Source organism: Macaca nemestrina, chromosome 1 (assembly GCF_043159975.1).
Source record: "Macaca nemestrina isolate mMacNem1 chromosome 1, mMacNem.hap1, whole genome shotgun sequence".
In the NCBI taxonomy this organism is placed as follows: domain Eukaryota; kingdom Metazoa; phylum Chordata; class Mammalia; order Primates; family Cercopithecidae; genus Macaca; species Macaca nemestrina.
In genome coordinates, this window is record NC_092125.1 from 75,836,305 (window position 1) to 75,860,990 (window position 24,686).

Here is a 24,686-nt window from a genome sequence, read left to right on the forward strand (position 1 = left end):
TGCCCCCAAACAATTTTTTTCAGATTGAAATGCTCACATTTAGGGAAACAGAAGCAATAGTAACAGGAGAAACAGTGGAACAAAGGTCATTTAAACAACAAATTTGCCAAATAACATCACTTTATTGGCTTATTTCCCCTTAGAGCTTTCTCCATATATAATAAAAATTTTAATTTATAAAAATCAGTCTAACCTGATATATCAAATAACCATTTTCTTTTGTTTCCCACTTGTGTCTAAAATACAAAAAAAAAGTTAGAAAAGATTTCTTTACTTAGTAAAGTACTTTACTTAAGTAAAGATGGCTTTACTTAAAAATGATTAAATATGTATCAGATATATAAAGATTCATCTCAATCCCTTAAAGTACTTATAATACTATTTTTATATTTATAATACTATGAAGTAAGCATTTGTATTTAGAATAATGACCCTAAGATTACATAGTTAGAGATAGATAAGTAAATTAATTTAGAAAAAGGATATGGAAGGTCTTTTATATGCTAGACATTATGTTATGCTTCTGGGCATACAGAATGAATAACAGTTTTATTTATACAAAAAAAAATACCCCAAAATACCAGCCTTGGGAAGAAAAGAAGGGGCCATCTGGACAACAACAAGCTTTTACCTGATGATGGAATAGATATTAATGTTCCATCCTCATGTAAAAGTATATTTCTTCCTCCCTCCTCCTACTTCTAGTACCAATATCATTGTGAAATGATTAAATAGATTTGTACAGAAAGGAAGTATAAGGCCAGTGAGAGTGAGGAAACAGAATATTAAAGAGAGGAAACTGCACATTTAACAATTATCCAGAATCTTTTGCTAAAAATATCTAGTTAAGATTTTCACATATACGTCCAATATGTGGGAAACTATATTTTCATATGATAATATTTTATGTATAAATATAAATGGTTGTGATGTGACAATGCAGTGATACCTAGAATGAAAACTTGGGTTATATTACTACTTTTTACATTCCTGATCTTTGAAGATTTAGTAAACCCGCATTTCTGTGCTCACTGTACAGTCTTTTTTTAGAATGTTGAGCATTCTAATGAAAGTATAATTATGGATAACTGAGTTCTACTTCTGTGCTCTCATATACATTTAGAGCATTAATACTGGGTGAGCTATCATCAAGGAATTTGTTTTCCATACCTTCATTTTTCTTTTTATTTTTTCTTTTTTTTTTTCTTGAGACAGAGCCTCGCTCTGTTACCCAGGCTGGAGTGCAGTGGTGCGATCTCGGCTCACGGCTCACTGCAACCTCTGCCTCCCAGGTTCAAGCTACTCTCCTGCCTCAGCCTCCAGAGTAGCTGGGATTACAGGTTCCTGCCACCACACCCAGCTAATATTTTGTATTTTTAGTTGAGATGGGGTTTCACCATGTTGGCCAGGCTGGTCTCGAACTTCTGAACTCATGATCCGCCCACCTCAGCCTCCCAAAGCGCTGGGATTACAGGCATGAGCCACCGCTCCCAGCCCCGTGTCTTCATTTTTCATGTTAAGAGAGAAGATATTTTTTCTTTTAGTGTCGTTAAGGTTACTATAGATTTTCAGGAATAAAAGTAAACCCAATGGAGGGAAAATCTTTTCTATGGCAGATGGTTTTTAATATATCAAGGTTTTGCCATTTGTTTTAGTGCTTAAAATAAACATTATTTATAAGACCACTTACATTTTGATGTTACTTAATGAGGAATATGCATCATTGATTTGACTAGCTTAAGAGGTCATTTAGAACTTGCCCGTTAACAAGCTGTAATCTGCTGAGCACACAATGACTTTGTTGAAAATTATCTATTCAGAGCTGATCAATGACAATAATTGTTTTATACCAATCACTTTTGAAAGTTGCTAATTACTTTGAAGGACATGAATACAAGTCATTTTTCTTTTTTTTTTTTTGAAGTCATAACCCATTCACCTTGAAATTAAGAAGAAATGTTATAAAAAATCATCTTGCTGCTTGAAAGTACATTTAAAAAAATTAAAAGTGTATTTACTAGTACTGGAATATTAACAGAATATTTAGGCAAAATTTAAGATGTCATTTGTTTCTATAATAGGAAATATAGTACACTCTCATCTATATTGTATTTTACAATATCAGTTAGCTATTAGTTAAACTAGTCTCCCTATAATATAAGAAAATACCATATTTTAAACTAAAGAACACGCATATACTCTCTCTCTTTATACAATATATATGTAAGGTGTTTTAGTGGAAAGAGTGGGCTTTGAAGTAAGACAAACCTGGGTTTGTATTCTGACTTTCCATTTACTGTTTTACTGGTTATGTGACCCTGAGCAAATTACTTAACCTCAGTTTCTTCATTTTTAACATGGAGATCATGCCCTGTTCACAAGGATATTGTGAGAATAAAAGCAGTTAGCATAATACCTGGCACATTCATGGAGCTCAATAAATTTTAGATCCTTCATTTCACTGATGGCAGCTTCTTCACCCACTCAAATGCTGTTTCCTCCAGATCTTTTTATCCACTCATCTCTAAGAAAGCCACTTAAAGACTGATTGATTATACTTTAGTGTGGATGAGTTTTAATTTGTTACCTTAACCATCACTTACTTATTACATTCTTTAATATCCAATTTTGAATAAAAGGAATTATCTTGGAGAGGAATTTTAGCCAGCCTTTGGAGAGATGCGTAGGGTGTCAGGACATTAGAATGTTTTCTGAAAGCATACCAGTTGTAGTCTCTCTAGACATGGTTGGTGCTGTTTCCAATAGTCGCTGGGTTTGGAGAAGGAAAGAGCCCATGTTGTTGCATTTTTTCTGTTTTAATTACAAGAAACTCTTCTTATTTGAACACAAATCTTTCAGCCAATTTCAGTTTTTTTTCCTTTAACATCTCTTTCTGAGAAATGGGAATATCCACTTCTCTGATATTACCAAATCATAAACCCTCATCATTCTTCCTTCCTCACAGTATGCCAACATGCATCTTTTGTGTTTTCTGGCACATTTAATCTTATTTTATTTGTAATTTAGTGATATTTTAATGTGATTGGTAGCCCCTCGCTTAATACTATTTGGTATCTTAATATTTTCCTATGCAACTTGAATAACTTCTATTACTGATGATGGATTTCCTGTCAGTACACATATTTACAAGTGTTCCCTTCATTAATAAAATTGTTACTGTATATGCAGTAAAAGTATGCTGAAACATTTGAAGCCATCCAACCAGCTATAAGACCTTAGGCAATTAGTTAACCTCTCTAAACATCAATTCCCTCTTCTCTCAAATGAGGCTAATAATAATCTCCACCTCAGAATGATGCTATAATGATCAAATTAGATAAGCTAGGAAAATATGCACTTATTTGCATGTATGATTTATATATGTATACATCTTCCAATTGATTCTTCTTTTTCATTAGGAAAGTGGTTCTGTCAATTCCTTGTTTTTCCTTCTCAGTCATAATATAATATTGGTAAAATTAGGAAGAGTTTCTAAATTGAGTATATAATTTTAGAATTTTTTTTAATTTAAAGAATTAATCTTGCAAATAAGAACATTTGAGAAGTATTTCAAAAGACACTTTGAATACTTTTGTTACATTAGTTTGCTATACTACTAGTTTCACTTTCTAAAGTTATTGTTGGCTGGGTGTGGTGGCTCATACCTGTAATCCCAGCACTTTGGGAGGCCGAGGTGGGAGGATTGCTTAAGGTCAGGAGTTCAAGACCAGCCTGGCCAACATGGTGAAAGCCTGCCTCTACTAAAATTACAAAAATTACCTGGGCATGGTGGCACATGCCTGTAGTCCAAGCTACTCAGGAGGCTAGGGCAGAATAATCATTTGAACCCAGGAGACAGAGGTTGCAGTGAGCCGAGGTCTTGCCACTGCACTCCAGACTTGGTGACAGAGCAAGACTCCATTGAAAAAAGAAAAAGGCCGGGCGCGGTGGCTCATGCCTGTAATCCCAGCACCTTGGGCGGATCATGAGGTCAGGAGATCGAGACCATCCTGGCCAACATGGTGAAACCCCGTTTCTACTAAAAATACAAAAATTAACTGGGCATGGTGGTACGTGCTGGTAATCCCAGCTACTCGTGAGGCTAAGGCAAGAGAATCACTTGAACCAGGGAGTTGGAGGTTACAGTGAGCCAAGATCATGCCACTGCACTCCAGCCTGGTGATAGAGCAAGCCTCCATCTCAAAAAAATAAATAAAATAATTAATTAAAATAAAGTTATTGTCTCTGATTTACTTGTTCTTACAAGCTGTTTTGCATATTTTCAGTTACTTTAGTAATTCTCATACTGGGAGTCTGACAAAAACACTATCTTATAATCGTCATGTTTAATATCTTTTTTTTCTCTTTTGAGACGGGGATCTCACTTTGTCACCCACGCTGGAGTTCAGTGGCACAATCTCGGCTCACTGCAACCTGCGCCTCCCCGGTTCAAGCGATTCTTCTGCCTCAGCCTCCCGAGTAGCTGGGACTACAGGCGCATGCCACCATGCCCAGCTAAGTTTTGTATTTTTAGTAGAGATGGGGTTTCACCATATTGGCCAGGCTGGTCTTGAACTCCTGACCTTGTGATCTGCCCGCCTTGGCCTCCCAAAGTGCTGGGATTACAGGCATGAGTCACCATGCCCAGCCATGTTTAATATCTTAAATTGCAAAATGGTTATAAATAACCTTTTAAATGGCTGTGTTTTAAAAGAGAGAAAAATAAAGAATCAGAATTTAAATAAACAATTTTTTCGGTTTACTTTTTATTGATCCAATATTCAACTTATACAAATTTTATACCAAATATTTTTTAGCTAAAAGAAAGTAGACTTTGGGGATAAAACCCAATGGACTGGTGCTTAGTCTCCATATTTCCCTTTTCTATTAAAAAAAAAAAAAGTTTAGGGAAGATGTGTGTTCTCTTAGCCTAGCAAACTGTGCTAAAGTTGGTAAGACTTTATATCCGAAAAGAGAATCGTTTATGATATGTGAGTTGTTCATATAGATATTTAAACTGTTGGAAAATTTTAGGGGGAATGATGCTAAATCTTTATGCAAGACTAAGTTAATAGTTTTCAATATGTGCTATTTCTTTTTCCTCTAATCCTTTAAATAATTTAGCTGTTTTTTCCTAATTAATATCGTATATTACTTTATTTGAGTTTTTCAAATGGGGGTATTAGAAAATATAGCAAAAATATTTATATTAACAAAGATAGAACTTAAGGACAGTGACTGATTCTCATGGTTCCTGGGGTTGTATAAGATATCTAGAAGCTGAATTAGGTATGATCTCTCAGACCCCTAACATTCCTCTCATCCAAAAAAAAAAAAAAAAAAAAAAAACCACACCCTACTTTGATGATATGTTCTAGTAAAAATAAAACTATTTGAATGTCAGCATTGAAGTAAAAGATGGAAGAAGCAGATAATTTCAATAAAATTGTTCTTTTGTTGAAAATCACAGTTCTCTTTGTTCCCAGTTCTACATTGCAATGGTTATGAGAGTGGGCTCTCTGAAGCCCTAACTTGAAATTTGATTCCTAGATTCATCCCAATAGCTATATAATTATAGGAAAATTGTGTAACCTCTCTTTTTAACTGTTTCCACATCTGTAAATGAGGTAATGAGTATTTATGTCATAGTAGTATTCTAAAGATTAAATACATAAGTGTAAGCAAAAACCCTTAGATTAACGCCTGGCACATAATAACTCAGTAAATGTTAGTTATTGTTGCTATTGTTAAGGAAGTATTAAAATGTCATAATTGAGATACAAGAATTTGTTTAAATATTTTGATACCACTGAATTTAAGAAGCCCATTAATGAGACAAAATACAAAAACTAAATATGTATTTCAATGAGACCAAATACAATCTTAAAGTGAGTTGGTTATGAAAAAAAAATCCATTTGCCCAGGAAGTGGAAATGGTAGGAATTTATAAAGCAAATTTTTGTAAATCTTTCCATAGTTTAGTATTCTGTGAAATAATTATAAGTAATTTAAAATAAATTATAATAGCCTATAATTATGTTTATTTTAATAATATTTCATAATAAATTTATTAGGAGAACCTATATTTACAGCTAATATACTGTTGTATTAATGGAAGAGCCTAAGACTTTATTTGATAGGAGTTATCAGCCATAATTACCTTAATTTTGAAGTGTTATTACATTTTTTAATGAAAGTATTTACTGGCATATTTTATCTCTTTATTTACTTTAATAGATTCAGAGACGATGGCGAGGCTATAGGGTTCGGAAATACCTCTTTAATTATTATTATTTGAAAGAGTACCTCAGAGTCGTTTCAGAGACCAATGATGCAATTAGGTAAGTAGTGCAATCATCCGTTCACTAGGGAAAACTTTGGAAAGATTACTCAATAGATATTGATCAACACCATAGTTAGAAATACTTTTTTTGTTGTTGTTGTTAGACAGAGTCTTGCTCTGTTGTCCAGTCTGGAGTACAGTGGTGCAGTCTCGGCTCACTGCAATCTCCGCCTCCTGGGTTGAAGCAATTCTCCTGCCTCAGACTCCTGAGTAGCTGGGATTACAGGCGCCCACCATCATGCCTGGCTAATTTTTTTCTATTGTTTAGTAGAGATGGGATTTCACCATATTGGCCAGGCTGGTCTCGAACTCCTGACCTTGTGATCTACCCGCCTTAGCCTCCCAAAGTGCTGGGATTACAGACATGAGCCACTGCACCCGGCTAGAAATACTTTCTAAAAGTCAGTGATATTTAGGCAGACGTTTACTGATTTTATATATATATATATTTTTTATATATGATTCTATTTACCTTAATTTATTATTATTATATTTTTAAAATCTTATATCCTTCACTGCAAGTTATTTATGTGTGTAGTATCTTGTATATTTATGTATGTGTGTAGTATCTTGGTCCTATACACAACAGTTTCAGGAAAATTATTTCATGATGAGATGAATTTATCTGTAAAACGATCTAGAGATGCAACATTAAATATGAAAAGCCTCAGATGCATTTGAGAAACATGTTCCATAGCAAGAACTTGCCTCTTCTAGAATAAAATATCATGACACATACTAAAAAGGTCTGTTCACTGTCAGTTTTGATTTGCTTAAACACATAGGAAGATAGGACATAGGTTTAGGATATGGCATCTGTAGAATTATGCAAAGTAAAGGCATCGTAATACTACTCAGCAGCTTTTCCAAAGTTCTATGTTAAGTTTCCATAGTACTTTGAAAATAGCTTTTTCCTCCTGTGATATGTCCCATTCTAATAACATGTAAATGACCATATGCATATAGTACATTTTGATAAAAAAGAAATACTAATTAATAATAGTTGGTATTTATAGAATAGTCTCACTTTCAAAATATTTTCTGCATATATCATATATTATCTTATTTTACTCTTTGGTTTTTTTTTAATTTTTGAGACAGAGTCGTCCTCTGTCATGCAGGCTGGAGTGCAGTGGCACTATCTCAGCTCAGTGCAGCCTCTGCTTCTAGGGTTCAAGTGATTCTTGTGCCACAGCCTCTTGAGTAGCTGGGATTACAGTTGCGTGCCACCACGTCCAGCTAATTTTTGTATTTTTAGTAGAAATGGGGGTTTCACCATGTTGGCCAGGCTAGTCTTGAACTCCTGACCTCAGGTGATCTGCCCACCTCGGCCTCCCAAAGTGTTGGGATTTCAGGCATGAGCCACTGCGCCAAGCCCCTTATTTTACTCTTTAAAATTTTTGAACTGAAGAGAACAAGTAATTGGCAATAAATTATTAAAATAAAAGTTTTGTATGAGACCCTAAAATAATATATATTATAAAATATATATGAAAACTAATTTCCCAACTACTAACTTTCTCACATATGTTGTGAATATAAAGGGATCTGGTCTTTGATGATTACCTGCAGAGAAATCTGTTAATTTGATTTCTTTGGAAAGAGAGCAGTTAAGGTGGGAAGGCTTCAATAGGATTTAGTCGATGGGAGAAGTTGGAAAATTCAGAAACACATGAATCATAGGGGACTACTGTTTAATTTCTTCTTGAAACATCTAAAATTCTAAAGACTAGCTGACTGTCTACAAATGGCTGACTTTAGCTTGTCAGAAGAGCTAGTAGAATTTACAAGAGAGAAGGAATACGTGCAGGCCTGGAACTAGGGTGAGACAAGTGAGACTTTTAAGGGAGGGAGGTGCTCACTCTCAGGGTCACACAACTATCAACCTTGAACTTTCATAACCCCAAGAGTAAGTATGTCCTTCAGTTCTGCACTTCAGGGGCCTTACTTGCTTCACTCTTGTCTGAGCCCCGAATAGGAGAAAGTCAAGGGGGCAAACAGGTGAAGAGGTGGTGTTGGAAAGGTCTGAATCTTCTATTTGACAGGTATTTCCAGTAATTCTTATTTTCCTCCTGATTTTAACGGGATATCTCTAGTCAGTAGAGAGTCTGGTATATCAGTGTTGTAAATTTGTTTTAGAGTGGTATTCTTTAGTATATTACAGAGCCATTTTATTATTTCTAGCTCTCTTAGAGTTTTTTAAACTAGGAATGGAAGTTGACTTTAGCAAATGGTTTTCTATCATCTATTGAAATAATTATATAGGATTTTTCTTTTTTATTTACTTTTTCTTTTTTATATACTAACATGCATAGAGCTATATCCTATTAATAGATGTACTAATATTAAACCATCATTTATTTTAGGAATACATCCAACCAGGCCATTGTTAATTATTCTTTTGATTTTTCACTAAATTATATTAGTATTTTATATAGGCTACTTACATCCTCTTCTGTATATGTGATTGGTTATACAGTGGTCCCTCTTATCCATGGTTTTGCTTTTTGCACTTTCAGTTATTCACAGTACAGTACAATAAGCTATTTTGAGAGAGAACAAGAGAAAGAATGAGTGAGAGCACCCATTTGTATTGTCTTTATTACAGTATATTGTTCTACTTGTTCTATTTTATTTTTTGTTTTTGTGGCTAATCTCTTAACTGTGCCTAATTTATAAATTAAACTTTATCATAGGTATGTATGTATGGGAGGCAACATAGTATTTATAGGGTTCAATATTATCTGCAGTTTCAGACAGTGACAAAGAGCCTTGGAACATATTCTCTGTAAATAACAGGGGACTACTGTAATTTTCTTTCTTATATTGCTATTGTCGGATCCTAGTGTCAGATTTTTGCCATATTTATTAAATGAATTAAGTAGATTTTTTGATATGGGGATTACTAGTCTTTGGAAGTTTAAAATAAACTTTTTATAAAACTCCCTGGACCCAGAGCCTTTGGGGGAAGGTAAATCATTAACATTTCCAAACCTTAATTCAGGTTTTTATAAATTTATTAGAGTCCATTTTATTTCCAGATAATTTTTAGTTCACTGACATTTAAATATATCTAATGTTATTTATGATATTTTAATTAAAATATGTACTTTAGTTGTCTTAGTCCATTTCTCATTATTTAATTTGCTTATTTAAATACTTCTCTCTTTTGTTCTCAAAATTGTTAGGCTTATCTATATTTTTTAATAGAAACATCTCTCAGATTTTTTCTTTTCACTTATTTTTGTTTCCTAATTAGATGTTTTGCTTTCATCTTTAAAAGACCCATAATTTCTTTGTTTCACAAGTAATACATGCCCCTTGTAGAAAAACTGAAAATGTTTTTACAGTTTTTCTGAATGTAAAACAAGCTAAATAAAAAGATAATGTAAAACAAACTAAATAAAAAGTCATCTATAATCTCATCATTCAGAAATAAACACTATTATACTTTTTAAAAAAAATTTTTTGAGACAGAGTCTCACTCTGTTGCCCGGGCTGGAGCACAGTGGCATGATCTTGACTCACTGCAACCTCTGCCTCCCGGGTTCAAACGATTTCCTGCCTCAGCCTCCCGAGTAGCTGGGATTACGGATGCATGCCACCACGCCCGGCTGATTTCTGTATTTTTAGTAGAGATCCAGTTTCTCCATGTTGGCCAGGCTGACCTTGAACTCCTGACCTCAAGTGATCCACCTGCCTTGGCCTCCCAAAGTGCTGGGATGACAGGCATGAGCCACTGTGCCCAGCCTATTAACATTTTGATGTATGTTCTTCCAAGCCTCTGCCACTTATTAGCTGTGTGACCTTGGGCAAATTCTTTAATTTCCCTTATCTTAAATCTCACAAAGTGGAGAAAGTAATAGAATGGCTACATAAGTTTATTATAACCGTAAATAAATCAGCATATGTAAAATGCTTAAACAGTGCCTGGTATATAATGTGCACTTAATAAATGTTAGTTTTTTTTTTATTTCTATGCTTACATACATATATTTTATAAAATGGCTTCATACAATATGCTATTGTTAACCTGTTGTCTTTCAACTTACAAAATATTGTGAACATTTTCATGTCATTAGCTATGCCACTATCATTGTTCATAATAGCACTTATTTATTCATTTATTTGCGATGGAATCTCGCTCTGTTGCCCAGGCTGGAGTGCAGTGGTGCAATCTTGGCTCCACCTCCTGGGTTCAAGCGATTCTCCTGCCACAGCCTCTGGAATTACAGGCGCCTGCCACCATGCCTGGTTAATTTTTGTATTTTTAGTAGAGATGGGGTTTCACCATGTTGGCCAGGCTGGTCTTGAACTCCTGACCTCAACTGATCCACCTGCCTCAGCCTCCCAAAGTGCTGGGATTACAGGTGTGAGTCAACGCATCCAGCTCCATGATAGCTTTTAAATATTTTTTATTGTTGGAGATACAGTTGTTCTAAATTTTTGCTATTGTAAACATCGTGTTATTTTAGAACTACTACTAGTTAATATGGAGTTTCTTACAGTTCTTGCATTCATTACTCTCTTTACTGCTTTTTTAGTAATTAAAACATTTAGGCTATGATGTGTTTCATGTGTAATATTGTCCACATTTAATATATTTTTATATATAATGTTCTCATATTCTAATTGCATTTTTTTAATATTCTCTTTGAAATTCATTTTTCAATCTCCAGTGACTTGGCTTTTTCTCATAGTTTAAACATAAAACAAATTTATTTCTAGGTTTCCTGTGTTGTAGTCAGAAAATATATTTGGTTCAATTATTATCTCAGGGAAATTATTTAGTTTTTCACCTTTTATATATGGTCACATACCACATAATGATGTTTTGGTCAATGACGTACAACATTTATGATAGTGGTCTTATAAGATTATAATACGATACTTTTACTGTACCTTTTTTATGTTTAGATATGTTTAGATCCACAAATAGTTACAATTGTATTACAGTTACATATAGTATTCAGTACAGCACCATGCTGTACAGGTTTATAGCCTCAGAGCCAGAAGCTATACTATATAGCCTAGGTGTATAGTAGTCCATACTATCTAGGTTTGTGTAAGTACACTCTATGATGTATGCACAATGATGAAATTGCCTAAGGATGCATTTCTCAGACTGTATCTCTGTCATTAGTTAAGCAACTCATGACTGTATTATTTTGTTTTAGGTATTCTCTTCAAGGCAAAGGAATAGATTTTGTTTTCTTACCCAAGCTAAGTTTTTGTATTTTAATTGAACAATAAAATGTTTACTTTCATTATTGTAACATTTAACTCTTTCTAACTTCTCTCTTCTTGCTTTATGTTTCTACTTTTTCTGTTTCCTTTCATATATAAACTATGATTAGTTATTGTGAACTTTAAAAAAATTATACACATTAGAATCATGCCCCTTCTGTACCTCATCTTCCGTTTCATTGGAAGTTGAACTTACCTCTTAACTTTTAAAGCCAGAGGGCCAGGCACAGTGGTGCATGCCTGTAGTCCCAACTACTTGGGAGCCTGTGGCAGGAGGATCATATCACTTGAGCCCAGGAGTCTGAGGCTGTAGTGAGGTGTGATTGTATCACTGCACTCCAGCTGGGGCAACAGAGTGAGACTCTTTCTCTAAAAATATATAAATAAACAAAAAATATTTTAAAAAATAGAACTGGTTATCCTTCCCCTCCCCACTATTTAACACAGAAATTTTTGGGGGCTTCTTTCTACCAAAACACCTACTCTTTAAATATATGTTTCTATCATATCTTGCCTGGACTCTTAATTAAGCGAGAACATTTAACAGTTCTCTTTTCTTTTGGTTTTGCCATTCTTCAAAACAGTGTTAAGAGAGATCTCTTTTAAATCATTTTTCTCTGCTTCAAATCCATCAAAGTCTCCCTGTTGCTTTTAGCATGTCACATATTTTAGACTGTCACATAGGTCAACAGCCCCATCTTCAAATGCTCATCCATTCTGAATGTCTTATCAATTTTTAGAAGCATCATGTTTCCATAGACTTCCAAGCCTTTGCATGTGCCATTCTCTGAATCCCTCATCTGCCATGTCAACTGCTCATCATTCTTTATGTTGCTGCTTAAATGTTGGTAGAGTTGGGGCACTCCTTATCTGCATGCCTGGAGACTCTCAAACAAAGCTATCTTATGCCATCTGCCTTATGGTGTTGTAATTACTTACGTGTTTGTCTTTACCTTTATATTATGAAATCAGTGGGGGAAAGGAGCTGACACTTGAACACTCTGTCTTAATTATCTTTGAAACCTCAATGCCTAGCACAGTTACTGACATATAGTAAGTCCAAGGTAATATTTGCTGACTAAAAGCTTACTGAATGAAAGAATGAATGAGATTAGATGAAACTCCAATATATTTTTCACTTTGTCAAACAACTGCAATTTTGACAATATTGCTTTTTTTCTGTATTAATTAGTCATGATTTAATACTTATTTAGCAACTACTGTGTGATCAGGTACTAAGTAAAATTTTGGTATACAGTGATTAACATGGTAGACTTGAGCTAGCCTTTATAGAGCTTAAAGCTTAGTAGGGCAAAATTACAGTATAATCATCACAAAGCAGATAGCATTTATGTTGTCTTTTTTTTTTTTTTTTTTTTTTGAGACAGAGTCTTGTTCTGTCTCCCAGGCTGGAGTGCAGTGGTGCAGTGTCGGCTTACTGCAATCTCTGCCTCCTGGGTTCAAGTGATTCTCCTGCCTCAGCCTCCCGAGTAACTGGGACTACAGGTGTGTGTCATCACACCTGGCTAATTTTCATATTTTTAATAGAGATTGGGTTTCGCTGTGTTGGCCAGGCTGCTCTCGAACTCCTGGCCTCAGGTGATCTGGCCACCTCGGCTTCCCAAAGTGCTGGGATTACAGGTGTGAGCCACCACACGATGTCTTATGTGCCAGAAATTATACTAAATTCTGAGAACTATTACAGGCAAGTATAAGACAGTGTTCTCAAAAATCTCTGACTCTCAGAGATCACTGTATCCTCTAATATTCAAAATAAATATAGTTTAATCAGTCCTTCAAACTGAGATCAGTGCACCTTCCCTTTCAATATCTCCTAGTTCTAAAGTAGCTTTTCTCTCTATTTCTTTTCCTGATGGCATGTTTCAGTTGAATTCTCATTCCAACTCTGTATTTCACTCACTTTTTGCATTTACCTTCTGCTTTTTTCATTGCTTCCTTCTCTCAATTTTTGATCCTAGTCAACCCCTGTACCATCATGGAAGCCTGTTGGGAGCTTCATTTCACTGCAGGTTTGAGGTCATTGGTAGGTAGGGGGTAGATGGTGTTACAGTTGAAAGCATAATATAGGCAGGTCCTAACAATGCAGTATTTTCTCCATGATGGTTAATTTTCTTACTGTTTTGTTTGTTCTATAAAACCCTGCTTATTACTATTTTCATAAGCCTTTATTATTTTCCTCTCTCACTCTTTCTCTTGTTCTTCCCTCTTTGTCTCTTCCATGCTCCTCATTGCAGGGCCTCACTCCATCTGCAGTACCCCAGTACTCTCAAATTGCTCTGAATAGATTTAAAGTTCTCTATTATCTTCTAATGTCAAGCAATTTCTGCTTATTTTTCTTTTCCCCTCTTTGTGCCTTACTGTTTTATTTTTCTTAACTGAAAAGTTTCTTAAAATGTTTTCCTAAACCAAAGAAACTATATTCTCATGATGAATAATGCTGGTCCCCCAGAATGTAGTGGCCACATTGACTACTACATTTTAACATAAACACATACATACAGTCTCTCAGTACCTATAGAAAATAAGTTTACGGCCGGGCACAATGCCTCATGCCTATAATCAATCCCAGCACTTTGGGAGGCCGAGGCAGGAGGATTGCTTGAGACCAATGAATATACGTTTAAAATTTTTGGGAGGTAGGGCTCTTTTAATAAAATCCTCTCCCCCTCTTTATTTCATGTACTCTTATAGTTGCTATTCTCTAGTTTCTCTTTAAACATTTTATTTTATTTTTTTTTGTTTTTGTGTATTTTTAAAACTCTTTTAGGTGCAGGGCACATGTGCACCTTTGCTGTATAGGCAAATTGCATGTCACGGTGGTTGGGTGTACAGATTTTTTCGCCACCCAGATAATAAGTATAGTACCCAACAGGTAGTATTTTTTATCCTAACTCTCCTTCTTCCCTCTACCTTTAAGTGGACTCTGAAGTCTGTTGTTCCCTTCTTTGTGTCCATATGTACTCAATGTTTATTTCCCGCTTACAAGTGAGAACATGTGGTGTTTGATTTTCTGTTCCTGCGTTAGTTCACTTAGGATAATGGCCTCCAGCTCCATCCATGTTGCTGCAAAGGACATGATCTCACTTTCTTTTTTTTTAATGTGTGGGTAGTTTTCCCTGGTATATATGTACCACATTTTCTTTATCCAGTATACCATTGATGGGAATCTAGGTTGATTCCATGTCTTTGCTCTTGTGAATGGTGCTGAGACTAACATACATGAGCACATGCCTTTTTTTTTTTTTTTTTTTTTTCCAGACAGAGTCTTGCTCTGTCGCCCAGGCTGGAGTGCAGTGGCGCAATCTTGGCTCAAGCTCCGCCTCCTGGGTTCACGCCGTTCTCCTGCCTCAGCCTTCGGAGTAGCTGGGACTACAGGCGCCCGCCACCATGCCCAGCTAATTTTTGTATTTTTTAATAGAGACGAGATTTCACCATGTTGGCCAACATGGTCTCGATCTCCTGACCTCGTGATCTGCCCGCCTCGGACTCCCAAAGTGCTGGGATTACAGGTGTGAGCCACCGTGTGCAGCGGAGCACGTGTCTTTATGGTAGAATGATTTGTATTCCTTTCGGTATATACCCAATAATGAGATTGCTCGGTTGAGTGGCAATTCTGCTTTGAGTTCTTCGAGATCACCAAACTGATTTCCAAAATGGCTCAACTAACTTACATTCCCACCAGCAGTGTATAAGCGTTCCCTTTTTTTGAGACCTTGCCAACATCTGTTATTTTTTGACTTTTTAAAAATAGCTATTCTGATTGGTGTGAGATAGTATCTCTTTGTGGTTGTGATTTATTCTGATTGGTGTGAGATAGTATCTCTTTGTGGTTGTGATTTTCATTTCTCTAACAATTAGTGATGTGGAGCATTTTTGCATATTCATGTTGGCCACATGAATATCTTCTTTTGAAAAGTGTCTGTTCATGTCCTTTGCCCACTTTTCATTGGGATTGTTTGTTTTTTGCTTGTTGATTTGTTTAAGTTCCTTATAAATTCTGGATATTAGAACTTTGCCAGATGCATAGATGCAAATATTTTCTCCCATTCTGTAGGTTGTCTCTTTGCTGTATTCATAGTGCTTTTTAAATTTTGCTGTGCAGAAGCTCTTTATCTCAATTAGATCCTATTTGTCTTTTTCTTTTCTTTTCTTTTCTTTTGGTTTTTGAGACAGAGTCTCACTCCATTGCCAGGCTGGAGTGCAGTGGCATGATCTTGGTTGGCTGCAACCTCTGCCTTCTGGGTTCAAGCAATTCTCCTGCCTCAGCCTCCCAAGTAGCTGGGATTATAGGCGTGCACCACCATGCTCATCTAATTTTTGTATTTTTAGTAGAGATGGGATTTCACCATGTTGGCCAAGATGGTCTCGATTGCTTGACCTTGTGATCCACCTGCCTCGGCCTCCCAAAGTGCTGGGATTATACGCATGAGCCACTGTGCCCAGCCTATGTGTCATTTTTTATTTTTGTTGCAAATGGTTTCATTGTCTTCTTCATGAAAACTTTGCCAGCATCTTATCCAGAATGGTATGTCCTAGGTTATCTTCCAGGGTTTTTATAGTTTTAGGTTTTACATTTAAGTCTTTAATCCATCTTGAGTTGATTTTTATATAAGGAAGAGGTTCAGTTTCAATCTTCTGTGAATGGATAGCCAGTTATCCCAGCACCATGTTTTGAACAGAGAATCCTTTTCCCATCGCTTCTTTTTGTTGATGGTTGTAGGTGTGCAGCATTATTTCTGGACTCTCTATTCTGTTCCATTGGCATATGTGTCTGTTTTTGTAGCAGTACCATGCTGTTTTGGTTACTGTAGTCTTGTAGTATAGTTTGAATTTGGGTAACATGATGCTGCTAGCTTTGTTCTTTTTGTTGAGAATTGCCTTGACTATTTGAGCTCTTTTTTTGCCTCCATTGGAATTTTAGTAGTTTTTTTCTAATTCTGTGAAGAATTTCTTTCATAGTTTGATAAGAATACCATTGAGTCTGTAAATTGCTTTGGGCAGTGTGGCCATTTTGACAATATTGATTTCTTCTATGTGATATGGTGTGGTTCTGTGTCCACACCCAAATCTTATCTCAAATAATAATCCCCACATGTTGAGGAAAGGACCTGTAATCCCCATGTGTTGAGGAAGGGACTTCTAATCCCCACATGTCAAGGGAGGGAAGTGATGGGATTATGGGGGCCATTCCCCCATGCTGTTTTGTGATAGTGAGTGAATTCCTACAAGACCTGATGGTTTTATAAATGGTAGTTTTTTTTGTGCTCTCACATGTTCTTGCTCTTGCCTGATGCCATGTAAGATGTGCCTGCTTTCTCTTTTGCCATGATTGTAAGCTTCCTGAGGCTTCCACAGTCATGCAGAACTGTGAGTCAATTAAACCCCTTTCCTTTATAAATTACCCAGTCTCAGGAAGTACTTTATAGCAGTGTGAAAATGGACTTATATACTATCCATGAGCATGGAATGTTTTTCCATTTGATTGCATTGTCTCTGATTTCTTTGAGCAGTGTTCTCAGTGGAGAGATCTGTCATCTCCCTGGTTAGCTATATTTCTATTTACTATGTATTTCTTTTCTTTCTCTTTTTTTTTTTTTTTTTTTTTTGTGAGACAGAGTCTCGCTCTTTCACCTAGGCTGGAGTACAATCATGCGATCTCAGCTCACTGCAACCTCTGCCTCCTGGGCCCAAGCTATTCTCCTGCCTCAGCCTCCTAAATAGCTGGGACTACAAGCACGTGCCACCACGCCTGGCTATTTTTTGTATTTTTCATAGAGATGGGGTTTCACCATATTGGTCTGACTGGTCTTGAACTCCTGACCTCGTGATCCGCCCGCCTCAGCCTCCCAAAGTGTTAGGATTACAGGCGTGAGCCACCATGCCTGGCTCTGTATTTCATTGTTTTTGTGGCTATTGTTAATGGGATGACTTCTTGATTTGGCTATCAGCTTGGATGTTGTTGGTATACAGCAATGCTAATGGTTTTTATACATTGATTGTGTACCCTGGAACTTTGCTGAAGTTGTTATCAGGTCAAATACCTTTTAGACAGAGAAGGTGGGGTTTTCTTGGTATAGAATCATATCATCTGCAATCAGGGATAGTTTGACTTCATCTCTTCCTATTTGGATGCCTTTCATTTCTTTCTTTTGCCTGATTGTTCTGATTAGGACTTCCAATACTATGTTTAGTAGGAGTGGTGAGAGAGGGCATCGTTATCTTGTTCTAGTTCTCAAGGGGAATTGCTTTCAGCTTTTGTCCATTTATTATGATTTTTGGCTGTGCATTTGCCTATGAAGAGACTTAGATTTCCACACAATAATATTGGGAGACATCAACATCCCACGGACAGTATTAGACAGATCATTGAGGCAGAAAACTAACAAAGATATTCAGGACCTGAACTTGACATTTGACTAAATGACCTAATAGACATCTATCTATAGTACTCTCCATCCCAAAACAATATGCATTCTTCTCATCTGCACATGGTATATACTCTAAAATTGACCTCACCATCAGCCATAAAATAATCCTTAGCAAAATCAAAAAACCTGAAATCCTACCAACCACACTTTCAGACCACAGCACAATAAAAATAGAAATCCTTGCTAAGAAAATTCCTCAAAGCATACAATTACATGAAAATTAAGCAACTTGCTCTTGAGTGACCTTTGTGTAAACAATGAAATTAAGGCTGGAATCAAGGAATTCTTTGAAACTGATGAGATCAAAGATATAACATACCAGAATCGCTGGGACACAGCTAAAGCAGTGTCAAGGGAGAATTTCATGGTGCTAAATGCCCACATCAAAAAGTCAGAAATATCCCAAATTAATAACCTAAGATTGCACCTGGAGGAACTAGAGAAACAAGAACACATCAACCCCAAAGATAGCAGAAGACAAGAAATAACCAAAATTAGAGCTGAAATGAAAGAAATTGAAACAAAACATGATACAAAAAATCAACAAATTCATGAGTTTGGCTTTTTGGAAGAATTAATAAGACAGATAGACAACTAGCTAGACTAATAACAAAAAAAAGAGAGAAGATACAAATAAACACAATCAGAAATGACAAAGGGAATATTATTATGCTACTAACCCCACAGAAATACAGAAAAGCCCCAGAGACTACTATGAATACCTCTATGCACATAAGCTAAAAATCCTAGAAGAAATAAATAAATTCCTAGAAACATACAACCTCCCAAGATTGAACCAGGAAGAAATTTAATCCCTGAACAGACCAATAAGGAATTATTATTAAATCAGTAATAAGAAGCCTACCAACCAGAAAAAGCCCCAAACTAGACAGATTCATTGCCTTATTTGATCAGATGTGTAAAGAAGGGGTGGTACCGTAAATTCCTACCAAAACTATTAGCAAACTATCTCATTCTATGAGGGCAGCATCATTTTGATACCAAAACCTGGCAGAGATGCAACAAAAAAAGAAAACTTCAGGCCAATATCCTTAATGAACATAGATGCAAAAATCCCCAACAAAGTAATAGCAAACCATATCCAGCAGCACATTAAAAAGGAAATCCACCATGATCAAGCGGCCTTTATCCCTGAGATGCAAGGTAGGTTCAACATAAGCAAATCAATAAATGTGATTCATTACGTGAACAGAACTGAAAACAAAAAACACATGATTGTCTCAACATATGCGAAAAGAAGGCTTTCAATAAAATTCAGCATCCCTTCGTGATAAAAATCCTCAACAAACAAAGCATTGAAGGAACATGCTTCAAAATAAGAGCCATCTATGACAAACTCACAACCAACTTTAAACATTTTAAATATACTGTATTTGAAGTCTCTTTCAGATGTTCACCATCAGGCAGCTTGCTTTTTCACATTTCGTTATTCTATTTTTCAGTGAAAATCACTGGTATCAGGACTATAATTGCCATTGGCTGTATAAGAAATTATACTCAAAGCAGTTTAAAACAGTAAATATTTAGTATCTCATGGTTTTCTTAATCGGGAATCTGGGAGGGGCTTTGCTGTGTGTGTAGGCTTCAAGTCTCTTTTGAGGTTGTAGTCAACCTGTCAGCCAGGGCTGCTGTCTCATGTGAAAACTCCACCCTGGGAAAGATTCACTTCCAATCTCACTCACATAGGCCTTAATTCCTCTGGCTATTGGCCGGTGGTGTCCCTCAGATTCTTGCCATGTGGATCTTACCATCAGGCAGCTTACAACATGAAAATTGACTTCTCTCAGGCAAGTGACTGGAGAACACAAGAGTGCACCCAAGGTGGAAGCTACATTTGTCTCATAACCAAAAATCAGAAGTGATATCCCATCGCTTTTGCTTTCTGTTCATTTAAAACAAGAAATTGGCCCCTCCCACACTCAAAGGGAGGGAATTATGCAATGGAATGAATACCAGAGTGGGGATCATTGGAGGCCTTTTTAAAGGCGGTCTTTCACACTCAGTGACGCACATACTGTATTTCAAAAAGCATGTTGATTTTCAGCATTTCGCCTAGGATAAAAGTTACTTTACATTGACTTAGGGCAATATTTTTATGTCAGGTCTTCTAATATTATATTTCAATCTTTAATGTTGTCTCGAGGCAATTATGACTTATCCTAATTACTTATACCAGCAACAATTAAGATTTATGTCTTAGTTTCAAAGAGAATATGAAAGATCTAGTCCAATCCTCTGTCTTTGGGGGTTAAATCATTTAAAGAAGAAAAGTAGCAAAATATTTTACATCTGAATATGTTTTTCATTTGAATTGTGTAGGATACCAGACAACGTTGGTGTTAACTTTAATTTATCTGCTCTTTTGCTAATAGAAATAGTTTATCTATTTCATAGTTAATAGTAAAAAAATTGTGTGGTACATATGCAAAAATATATTTTTTAACCAAGAGTGGACCTATTACAAAGATAAATGGGATTGATTAATTTAAGGCTGAGTTTGCACTTGGTAGACATGTTCTTTTGTAACCTCTAGACTGATATGCAAAAACTGCCCCAGGTTATGAATAAGAAAATTATGTAATGAAATTAGAAACTAACTACAGAGTTACAGATTGGTAGCATTAATAAAACATTATTAGCTTGGAGTCAGAGAAGTGACTTTAAAAAAAAAAAAAACAACTCTTGACAGAGATTTAAGATCAATGTAATATATTCCCCTAAGTTTAATGCTTGAATATAGTTGCTGATGGTTAGTATCTCATAACAGTGGCTCTGTTTTGAATGTAAATTTGTCATTCATCAAAATGAATTAGTTTCTTAGCATGTTGATTTTATATAATATAGTTTGACTAGAAAGATTTTTATGGATATTATTTTCTGCCTTTCCTTTTTTATATCATTAAAGTTTTTTAAAAGGAAATATTTATTTGCTTTGTTTTTATTATAACAGCTTTTTTTGATATAAAATCCACATAATATATAAAACACCCATTTAAGTACTATGGATTTCAGTGTATTTGTAGAGTTTTGCAACCATCACCACAATCAATTTAAAACACTTTTATTATACTAAAATGCAACTCTATACCCTTTATTAGTCATCCCCATTCTACTTGTCCCCCCTCACTTCTAGGTAACCACCAATCTATTCTCTGGCCCTATAAATTTCTCAGTCTGGACATTTAATATAAATTGAACCCTTTATGACTTCTTTCATTAGCATGGTGTTTTCAAGGTTCATCCATGTTGTAGTATATGTATATCAGTACGTAATTCCTTGTTATTGTCAAATAACATTTCATTGTATGAATAAACCACATATTTATATCTGTTAATCAGTTGATGGACATTTGAGATGTTTTCACTTTTTGGCTATTATGAAAAGTGCTACCATGAGCATTCATGTACAAGTGTTTTTTTAAACCTTTATTTTAGGTTCAGTGGTACATGTACACATTTGTTATATAGGCAAATTGCGTGTCACAGGGTTTGGTGTACATATTTTATTTCATCACCCGGGTAATAAACATAGTACCCCAAGAGGTAGTGTTTCAATCCGCAGCCTCCTCCCACCCCTTACTGCCAAGTAGGCCTTGGTGTCTGTTCCCTTCTTTGTGTCCCTGTGTTCATGTACAAGTTTTTATGTGTACATATTTTCATGTTTTCATTTATCTTGGGTACATCATGAAAGCTTTAAGATAAAAAATATAAGATATAAGAGATTGAGAACATTGGCTCTGGATGCAGGTAGATGTGAATTTGACTCATAGATTGTCCACTTTCTAGCTCTGTGACCTTGAACTAGTTGCTTAATCTTAACAGAAATCAGATTTCTTCATCTTTATATTGGAGCACCAACATTTACTTTGCAGAGTTTTTGTGAAATATGCAGTATATGAAACACTGAGCTTATAATTGACACGCAACAAATAGTGGCTATGATTATCAAGGACAAGGTAGAGAAATTAAGAGCTAGTACTTATAAACAGGAGAAGGTGAAGAACACTGTTAGTCCACAATGCAAGTCTGACACTTGTAGAAAGAGGGGAGGAAGAAGATTGGGAAGAGACTGGGACTATAATACATTTCCAAGAAATGTTCAACTAGGCCGATGGGTTGTCCGGAAGCTGAAGTTTCCCCATGAAGGAGTCTGTTGCCTTGCCAGAATGGTCATGCCGTAGTACCCCACCATTCTCAATTACTGGCTGGAAGGGACTTGAGGGAGAAGGTTCTTGGAAGTAACATGTTGGTAGAGCCAGCAGTACATTTTTAGGGCAATTAGATTTTTTTATAGTTTCTTTTTTCTCTGAAGTTTTTATAATTTCTCAGAATTACTACTTTTATGGGCATTTTACCTTCAGTGTACTGAGCAGTCAGTGGACCCTTAAGTTCTACAGTATGTTCTTTTTTTTTTCCTACGGAGTTTCGCTCTTGTTGCCCAGGTTGGAGTGCAATGACACAATCTCGGCTCACTGCAACTTCCACCTCCTGAATTCAAGTGATTCTCCTGCCTCAGCCTCCCGAGTAGCTGGGATTACAGGCATGCACCACCACACCCGGCTAATTTTGTATTTTCAGTAGAGATGGGGTTTCTCCATGTTTGTCAGGCTGGTCTCGAACTCCCAACCTCAGGTGATCCACCTGCCTTGGCCTCCCAAAGTGCTGGGATTATAGACGTGAGCCACCGCACCCGGCCTACAATATGTTCTTATATTATTTCGTACATAATTACCTCATTCTATTTTCTTTTCTTCATCCTTCATGAGGTTCTTATTGGTAGGATGTTGAACCTCCGGAAGTAATGCACTCAGTCTCTTAAATTTTTCTGCTCCCTCCTCCAGCCCCAGGCCTTTTCCTTCCATTCTGTTTTTGTGAGAGACTTCCTTCCTACCCTCCTACTGACATTTTTATTTTACCAATTTTTTAACTTTCATGAAATATTTCTAGCATTCTGATCATTTTTATAACATTCTGTTATTTTATTAATAAAATATCTCATGTTTCTCTAAAAATACTAGAGCAAATAAGGTCTTTGCAGAAAGCAGAATTGACCTCAGGTGGCTCAAATAGAGTTACAGAGTGCTCAGCAGGGGATGTTTCGGCATCCAGAGACCAGCAGCACTCAGAAGGTACTCCTACTGCCACAGTTGAAGTATTAAGGGGAAGAAATGGCATGAATGGGACAGTCAGAGCCAAGACGTTCACTCCCCGAACCTTGGCCATGAGCTAGACTTGCAGGGAAATGCAGCTATTGCCAGAGGTGTTTGGCACCAGTGGAGACAGAAATGAAGAAATACCCCTAATTTCTTCGTTCTCCTGCACTCTAATTCTCTTTAAGATTAAACCCACTGGAAACCAGCCAAGATGATACAGTCTACAGAGTTCATCTTTCTCGGTCACAGTGTAGGGCAGAGGAGTATGTAGAATGGAGTGAAGGTGTGGCAAATGGAAAATAATTAGCATAGATAATAATTCAGGTTAAGGTTAAGTTTTATTCCAGTGTGTGTGCTATCAGTTTCCTTCAGTATGTTTTTTTTTCCAAGTGATTATTTTCGTCTTCCCTTTTATGTTGGAGTCTTGCCTCACACAACTGGCGATCTTGAGCTGTTTGTTTATACATAAGCATGAGAAATTTAAATGATGATTTGAATATATACATACATAAGCAGATATTGTTGAGTGATAGGCTTTGGTTGCTTTAAAGTGATACAGTGATGACTCACTAGGGCACCCCCAAACACCAGGTCTTTCTTTGAGAAGTATTGAGTTTCTCCAAAGAAGAAATTTCTAATGGTCTATGGAGGGAACAGATTCTCCATCTGCATTTGAGTGAAGGGGGAGAGATGGGCTTGTGCTTCATACCCACAAGTCACTGTACTCCAAGGCCGAGGCTTTTTCGCTGTTCCTTCAGAAGGCACATTTTTGATCCCTCACCTAAGAAATCGACGCTTGGATGCTGACATTCTCTGTGTGTATGTGTTAAAGAAGCAAACAAAAGTGGGTAGCCATTGTGCTTTTGAAACCCAAGGATAAATTTTAAAATTGTCATAAAAATGCAATGGAATTCTAGACCTTATGACCTCAAGAAGAGTGTTCCTTCCAATATATTACACTACTTCATGTTTACAAAATGAATGAAATGAAAGATCTTGGAGAATAAAAGTTTCTCGGTTGGACTACATGTGGTGTCCAGTGATAAATTCTGGATGAACATTGTTATTTCTGATGAACATTGACGGAAAAATTTGCATCCAGCAGAAAGCAACCAGGAATTTTATAGGGATTGGAAATCACAAAGACATGGCCCTGACTGGAAAATAGAAGCCTAAAGGAAGACATGATATTGGCTTTCACATTTTTGAGAACCATTGGCTGGGCGCGGTGGCTCATGCCTATCATCCCAGCACTTTGGGAGGCTGAGGCGGATGAATTACTTGAGGTCATTAGTTCAAGACCAGCCTGGCCAACATGGTGAAACCCCATCTCTACTAAAAATTTAAAAAATTAGCCAAGCATGGTGGCAGGCACTTGTAATTCCAGCTACTCAGGAAGTTGAGGCAGGAGAATCTCTTGAACCCGGGAGGCAGAGGTTGCAGTGAGCCGAGAATGTCTCAGGAAAACAAACA

At 36.3% G+C, this 24,686-nt stretch overlaps 1 protein-coding gene across 3 annotated transcripts in view; it reads left to right on the forward strand.

Moving 5' to 3' along the window:
- LOC105493513 (spermatogenesis associated 17) overlaps positions 1–24,686 on the forward strand; it is a 229,857-nt gene that overhangs the window by 45,658 nt on the left and 159,513 nt on the right. For all 3 annotated transcript variants that reach the window (XR_011614273.1, XM_011761192.2, XM_011761190.2), the window contains one exon: positions 6,238–6,341. Coding sequence is in view for 2 of the 3 variants with exons in the window: in XM_011761192.2 (XP_011759494.1) it covers positions 6,238–6,341 (104 nt within the window). In the remaining variant the exon portion in view is untranslated. The remainder of the gene's footprint in view (positions 1–6,237; positions 6,342–24,686) is intronic.